The 8389-nt window shown below is 38.3% G+C and overlaps 1 protein-coding gene across 8 annotated transcripts in view; it reads right to left on the bottom strand.

Moving 5' to 3' along the window:
• Positions 1-953: 953 nt before the first annotated feature.
• The window catches only part of sytl5 (synaptotagmin-like 5), a 44478-nt gene continuing 37042 nt past the window's right edge, over positions 954-8389 (bottom strand). For all 8 annotated transcript variants that reach the window (XM_065962164.1, XM_065962162.1, XM_065962161.1 and 5 more), the window contains 4 exons: positions 8280-8385; positions 6966-7104; positions 5433-5641; positions 954-3385 (listed from right to left, as the gene is read on the bottom strand). In XM_065962164.1, the coding sequence (XP_065818236.1) occupies positions 3243-3385; positions 5433-5641; positions 6966-7104; positions 8280-8385 (597 nt within the window). In that variant the 3' untranslated portion in view covers positions 954-3242. The remainder of the gene's footprint in view (positions 3386-5432; positions 5642-6965; positions 7105-8279; positions 8386-8389) is intronic.

Raw genomic sequence — 8389 nt, 5'->3', positions numbered from 1 at the left:
ATGTACGTCGCTTTGGAGAAAAGCGTCTGCTCAGTGAATTGTAGAATTGTCAAAAGCATATTTCAGAATCAAGTTTCATTACAAATAAATACATCAGCTCGTAAGATTCTCATAGCATATCTCAAGTTTTACAGGAAACAAAATGGGGCTAATTTTGGCGGCTTGAAGAAAAGTGTTGAAATCCTTGTTTATGCCATAAAAAGCAAATTTCAGCACCTAACACAGGGAGTCCAAGTGTAAAGTGGTGATCTAATCTAAATAGCATTTCTTTTGGAAAAGGAAAAAAATCCTTTGCTCGTCTTTAGTTAGAATCCAAATACAAAAAATAATATCTAAGCCTGGAGAGTATCCTGATTGAATATACAGAAGATCACTTCAAAGATCATGAGTTCCTGAAAAAATGAAAAGGGTTTCAAATAGATTTAATTTCTATTAAATACAGATTTGTTATGTTTCTTGGCTTTCTATATCTGCCTTTTCATTGGATGTCTGTTTTGTATTTTTTGAATCCCCTACACCAGGACAATTCAACTTTATTGTTTAGTGGTTCACATTTTCAGAAAGCTAAGGAGCCGGGGGCCAGACAAGCGAGCCCACCACATCACTACAGTGCGTGAAAACGTTTTTTTCCATCAACAACACAAGCTTGTGATAGGCTGTGAGCACAGGACCAAAGATGTTCTATTAAACAGGAGCGCTGTGCTGTTTTTAAAAAACTTTAGTGTGGCAACAATGACAGTCGTTCACAATTTCGCCCCCCCCCCCGTTTATTAGTTATTTATTCTTTTATTGTAAATAGAAGTGATCCAGATGAATAGGCCTGCCCTACACAATGAAATCAAAAATATATTTCTTTCTTTGCATAAAAATAAGGTAATGACGTTTTTTTGTTTTAGATTATTAGGACAACCAAACATTTATTAAAATAGAAAATACCAAAAAATCAGTCAGTCTATGGAAAGATGTATTTATTTGAAAATATTCCTGTAACACATTTGGGATGAAAAGACTTGAATACATAGTGATCGATGCTTTTGAAACCAGACACTACAGAGATAGTACATGCTGTACATCAAGAGTTTCTTCAGGTAATCAGGTATTGCACGAGCCTCTCATCTAAAGGATGTTGGACAGTCGACACCGTGTATATTTTTTTTATCCAATTGTGCGACGAGAAACTCTTGAAGCTGTTGAAGTTTCAGAGCATAAGGGAGGCCAAAGACAAGCAGACAAAAGTGGCATTTCATGAAAAACAAAAAAAACCCAATTGTACAGAGTATTAACTTCAGTATTGTTTCTGAATCATCGCAGGGTGGTGGATCGCAGAGCTCGGAGCGACAGGGACAAGGTTACTGTCACTGACTCATTATTACGCTCGCCCTGAGATGAAACGCTCAGTGCTGACTCACTCTAACACATAACCGCTGTCTCAAGGTTCACACCTCCTCCTCTTGCGTTTAAGTGATGTCATTATCAGTGCTTAATACAACCTTTTTGTTCTTCTAACATTATTTCATTAAAACCATGCAGTTTCTATTATTACACTGATACAGTGCTATGTTAAAGTACATTTAAAAGCTACTCTAAATGTGTACACGGTCAAGACTTTTTTTTTCTACTGCAAGTACATTTGTCTAGTACTTACACTTAGATGATTTCAATGATTAGTCAATAAACAGAAAAAAAAAGAACAATTTTTCTTTTCATTAATAAAGTAACAACATGAATCTGCAGCCATGCTTACGGCTTATATTAGTGTCCATCCACCACATCGGCTCTGGTTCTTGAACTGCTCTCTTTAAGATGATTGGAGCCTCGATCACAAACCAGCGACAGGCCCAATGTTTCCATCAACTTTTAAGTTGAACCATTACAACATAGGATGGTTCATCAAGGGAGGGTGTTGCACAGTACACAACGGAAATAAAGAAAAAATTAAGTTGCAAACGTTCAGATATTCCTAACTCATTTTTTCTTCCAAATAAATTAGCATGGTCCAACTAATGATAGGAAATGTAGACGACCATTACATGCAACGGGTATTTAAAATTAGCAGAACTATGGCCTACAGGAGGGTCAATGAACCCAATGCAATGCTCGAAAATTACTTTCAATTTTCTTCAGAAGCATTTATTTTTTAGATTTGAATTTTTGTTACGGCCAAAATAAGATTTAGTTCTAATCGCTTACATCAGCATGCTAACATACTCATAAGGAACTGATATTTTGCAGGTTCACCAGCTTAGATAAACCTGGTAACAAATTCACTTTTAGCATTTTTAACACAAGCTAGGGAATATCCTTAGACTTTTTGTTCTTCACCAAAGCATTGAACACATTCAAATCGTGATCTGATCAAAGCGCAAAAGGAACATCCGTAAAATCACGAGCTACATTTCTTTCATTTACTCTTGGGGGAAATATATAAATTTGTTTACCAAATATCATGTCAATCCATCATATAAATGTTGATTGTATGACCGCCTTGAAGAGCTGGCTGTCGCTGCCAGAGGCTAGAAAAGTCATGAGGTTCTGAGATTAGAATTTAACTAGCCATTGCTAGAAAATGGGATGAAAATGGGATATTACTAATTCAAGTCTCCAAAAAGTGCTATGATTATAAATTCACTTTAGTACCCAACACTTGGTCAAAATTGAGTTCATTCAGAGTTCAAGAACCAGTCACTCTCCACCTCGGCTGTTTAAATGGGGGATGGATCTCAGCGTCATGTGCTTTCAACCAGGAAGCAGCATGGTTGATATAAAGGGCGCGTTTCAGTCAGAGTCTCTGATCCGATGTCTGACAGCAGCTCCACATGTAGACACGACTCTGATGCATGAATCACAGGGGACGAGGATGGACACATCAGGACTCACACACTGTGTGCTTATTCAGTGGGTAATACACAACATCATCTTCACATACAGCAGTAAACAGCAATGCTTGATCAAAATTGGATATTTTGAAAGGGCAAGGGGGGGGCACATGTGGATGAGAGTGTAAGGCATGACTGGCTGTTTGAGACTAGAAGAAGAGGGATCTAAACACGGGAGAGAGACGCAGAGATAAGAGGACGGTCGTTGTTCCTTTATGAGTATTTGAGTCGATGTTGTGTTTTGTTTTTTTTTGACCATTCCACTTTTTCCAGCTCTTACACTCACACCTTCACCTCACTCTTTCTTTCTTCTCCCCTCTATGTTACTCTCTTCAGACTCCTCTGGTCTGTGCGTTCAGGCGGGACTCATGTGTGGCACTTGCCCATGCTCGATCGCAGCATCAGAGTACACTCCTGAGGGGCTTGTGGGTTTTCCATCATGCGTTGCCACAGACGCTGCTCCTCCCCGAATGAGTCCATCCAGTCCACCTCGTTCCCGTAACTTTTGCCTTGAGGGGAGAAGGGACAAACATTCAAATGAGCTTTTCTTTGTTGGGATTACGAGAGAGGCCTGAGGACATAAACAGTCTCTCGGCACTCCAGTATTGAATGTACTGTGGAGTGATATCTGCAGGTAATGACTATAGAGGAAGGAATTCAGAATTTTTAACATTGTGTTTTGAATAAACTCCACAGAGCCCAAATCTACACCACTACAATTCTATTTTACAAAACACAATTTAAAGTCTTTATTTGTGATTTTTCACACTTAAATATATAAATCAAGTATATCCTCTGAAAATAACTCTGTGAGTCATGACTGTCTACAATGGGTGTAACACCCGAGTCCCACTGTCTGTGATGTTTTCAGAGTTTTCAGAGTCCTATCTTCACTTTGTTTACATCGTTGGGACGGCCGGCTGACTCCTCCCCTCGTGTATAAAAATTGTTTAATTGAGGGACTAGAGAAAAGAAGAATAACATACTGTACTCACTGCTTAACTGTGTTTCTAGATCACGCTCATTTCAGGTAAATTTACATGCAGTGTGAAGATACCAGCAGAATAAAGATCGCTAGCATTAGCATGCTAACACAACAATGCAGCGCAAGTTGTTTTGGTTTCATGCTGGTGCTCAAGGGCGACATCTGCTGGATCAAAAAAAAAATCACATATAAAGCCTTTAAGCCCGATCCATCTGTTGACACATGCTGAAATCGTTCTCAAAAAAAGGAAGGAATGAAAGTAAAAAAGTTTGAATCATTTTTTAAATGTTCAGACCTTCACAGCCAGAACAAACTGACCAATCATCTAAAGGTCTGGTTAGTCATTTATCTTTATGATGGATAATGACATACAAATGTCAAACTATTCTGTTGAAGTAATAAAACAACAACAACAACAACACCCTGTCTGAATGATGATCCTTTGTATGAAGGTATAGTTCATGGTTTTGTCTGCCTCTTCCTTAAATCATCTCTCTGTGTGTGTGTGTGTGTGTGTGTGTGTGTGTGTGTGTGTGTGTGTGTGTGTGTGTGTGTGTGTGTGTGTGTGTGTGTGTGTGTGTGTGTGTGTGTATACAAAAGAAAAAAGGCCTCCCTTTCCTCTGCTCCCCAAATCACAATGCACAAAAATCTGTTTTCCCTTTGAATATTTTTCAATCTGCCAACCTCAATAGCCAAGAGGAAGAAAAACAGCCTTCAGTGCTTCAACTAAAGATGCTTCAAGATAAGAGACACTTACAATTCAAGACTTTTGTTGGGTTTGTATCTAATTCAAAGATACTACAAAGTCATTTTCTTTTAACTAAAAGGCTTTATATGTGATTTTTTGATCCAGCAGATGTCGCCCTTGAGCACGAAGCATGAAACCAAAACAACTCACGCTGCATTGTTGTGTTAGCATGCTAATGCTAGCGATCTTTATTATGCTGGTATCTTCACACTGCATGTAAATTTACCTGAAATGAGCGTGATCTAGAAACACAGTTAAGCAGTGAGTACAGTATGTTATTCTTCTTTTCTCTAGTCCCTCAATTAAACAACTTTTATACACGAGGGGAGGAGTCAGCCGGCCGTCCGGACGATGTAAACAAAGTGAAGATAGGACTCTGAAAACTCTGAAAACATCACAGACAGTGGGACTCGGGTGTTACACCCATTGTAGACAGTCATGACTCACAGAGTTATTTTCAGAGGATATACTTGATTTATATTATAATTAAGTGTGAAAAATCACATAGAAAGCCTTAAAGGCCTTATTTTTATTCTCCAAACATTTCAGTACGTATACAGCATCTGCTTCCTTCAATTTTCACTAAGCCTCTTCAGCCCACGGAGACCTTTCAGAGGTTTTAACCGCCGTATTTAAAATTCTGAGCATGACTGTTATTACCTTATAAGAGGAAAAAAGAATGAGCAAATATCTCCCATACTAAAGAAAAAAGGCTAATAAACTACTATTCTTGTCTCTCACACACAGAGACACACACACACACACACACACACACACACACACACACACACACACACACACACAGACACAGACACACACACACCTGACCCAGCTCCTAGCCTCACTCCCCCCAGGAAGACATTGCTGGCCAGGGCTTCTTTGTCCCACACGGTGAGCTCCAGGCACACGTTGTTGAGGTCTCCTGGCTGCAGGCCGCAGTAGGTGAAGGTGTGGTTCCACACGGGGTTCACAGTGCGTCGCTCCACCGCTGTCTTGTGCTTAGTGGACTTGTTGTTGTCAGGAAGGAGGTATCTGGAGGGAAAGAAAAAAACACAACACTTATACAACACTTATCTGTTTAATTCATTCTTATCATGTGTAACAAAGGAAGCCCTGTTCATGACTTGGGAGTAATGTGAATGAAATGTTGTAAAGATTCTGTAGAAAGGAGCTGATAGTTTTCTGTCTCTTGGGCCCTCCGCTTTGAAAACACGTTGAACTGTCGCCCTACATATTAAAGAAAATAAATGTAACACATCCCTCTTTACAGACTGTATATAGTTATAGCGTAATAAGATACATATTGTAAAAAAAAAAAAAAGAAATTGAGGATGTTAAGGAGGAAAAGGGGTTTCAAGATTATCTAGATGTTTGCTGCAGACTTTCACTGTGGACCCTTTATACCTTCTGTAACTGCAGGGCTAATTGTCTGTAAATTGTTCTCAACCATCCTCTAAATAAAGAATTATAAAAAAAAAAGTAAAGAGAGAGAAATGATGGACACAAAAAAAGAAAGGAGCTGATAACATTTCTTATTTGAATGTCAATAAGATGAGCATAAAGACACAAAATAAAAAAGAGCACGCACAGACATACAATTAAAATCAAGACATGAAGAGTAATTAAAAAGACACATGATGATACACACACATACAAGATAACAAAAGGTTCACACATAACTAAAACGACCTCACACAGGAATACAACAGAGAGAGATTTTTTAAATGATCAAAAACAGACACATATCCACAGCAGAAGGAGTCACAATTGGCACATGCAGACAAAAACAATAAAACAGAGACACACAATATGATCACAAAGAGACACAGAAGACACACAAAAATGACTTCAGAGATAAAACAAAAAAAAGACCAGAAAGAGAATTTCAAAATACTACAGAGAGAAATAAAAACCACCACAAACACAACACGACTGCAGAGTCATGACGACGACACACAAAAAGTACCACAGAGAAGCAGAACAAAAGGGAAGGAGACAAAAAAACAAACTACTGCTAAGTGAAGGGAAAACCATCACAAAGACAAAAAGAACCACTTCAACGAGACACAAAACAAGAAGTAGTTTTTTAGCATGTTTCTTTCTGATGTCTAAATGGTGTTTAAAAAGTCATGCCCTTGGTTCAAAGCTAATACAGGTAACATGTTTGTGTATATTTCTACATCATGTTTATATATTTGTGTTTTTGCATTGGTGTATCACACTTAATTACTTGAATATGCAGTTTATTTGTTGTGGAGGATTGTGGCTTTACTTTTCACATGCACACTCTTAACTCTATTTGAGCCCCCCCCCCCCCCCCATGTGAAGGTTTTTCAACCAGCCCCAGTCGTCTCACCCTTTCACAAAAGGATCTGAAGTGCCTCCAGACTTGACGGCAGTGAGATTCTTTGCTCCTTTGACGAGCAGCTCGACCATGCCCCCTTCAGGCAGAGTGAAGCTGGCTGCCTTCTTGCTTTTCAGGAACCCTTTCTTCACTGTGACACAAACAAACAAACAAACAAACAAACATGTCTTGTATTTACACAACTAAACACACACTCAGTACAAGTACACTTCCCTTTACACTTTCCATTCCCCTAATTACTTTATAAATCCAAAGTAATGTTTTTTTTTTAAAAATGATTATAGAATAATCTTTAGTAATGTGAAATTAATGGAAACCAGTTGAAAATGTGGGCAAGTTAAATATTGTGTAACTCCTAAATAATTCAGCAATAAATCTATTATCCAAGCCTTCAGGGCCAAAGTGTTTCATAATGAGTCATCTCTTAAGGGTCTTAGAGTTATTAAATCTGAAGTATTGAATTCAGAGAAGCTGTTAACATGAGTGTTGCAGAGCAAAATTATCTTTTAATAGAAATAAGTGTTCAAACCATTCTTCCAATCCAGCATGGAAAAATCCATTGTCAACAATGACATATAACTTGGCAATAAAGTCATTTGAATTTCCCTCGGGATCAACAAAGAATCTATTAATCATCTATCTGTACAATGTTTTATTGACATTTATTACATTAAGCTGTAAATCAACATTTGAACTAGAGCCTTTAAAGTCTTTAAATGTGATTTTTCACAACTAATATAAATCAAGTATATCCTCTGAAAATAACTCTGTGAGTCATGACTGTCTACAATGGGTGTAACACCCGAGTCCCACTGTCTGTGATGTTTTCAGAGTTTTCAGAGTCCTATCTTCACTTTGTTTACATCGCCAGGACGGCCGGCTGACTCCTCCCCTCGTGTATAAAAGTTGTTTAATTGAGGGACTAGAGAAAAGAAGAATAACATACTGTACTCACTGCTTAACTGTGTTTCTAGATCACGCTCATTTCAGGTAAATTTACATGCAGTGTGAAGATACCAGCATAATAAAGATCGCTAGCATTAGCATGCTAACACAACAATGCAGCGCGAGTTGTTTTGGTTTCATGCTGGTGCTCAAGGGCGACATCTGCTGGATCAAAAAAATCACATATAAAGCCTTTAAGGGAAGACCTACAGGGGACATATACGTTGAATGTGATGTTTTGCTAATAAGACAATTATTCAAGCTGTTAGTTTTACCTTTGTTTGAAAAGGAGGAGCAACAACATGATTTACATCACAAAGGTTATAAAGGTTATAAAGGTTATAAAGGTTGTAAAGGTACCTGGTACTTCATCTAGAGGCATGAGGTTCTTCTCTCCAGGAATGTACTTTAACACGACTGTCAGTTCTCCTTTGTACGGCATTGTGGAGTCCACGCTGCTCTCCACCTAC

Source organism: Labrus bergylta, chromosome 13, assembly GCF_963930695.1.
Source record: "Labrus bergylta chromosome 13, fLabBer1.1, whole genome shotgun sequence".
Taxonomy (NCBI): Eukaryota; Metazoa; Chordata; class Actinopteri; order Labriformes; family Labridae; genus Labrus; species Labrus bergylta.
This window is presented reverse-complemented; position numbering and strand designations above follow the sequence as displayed.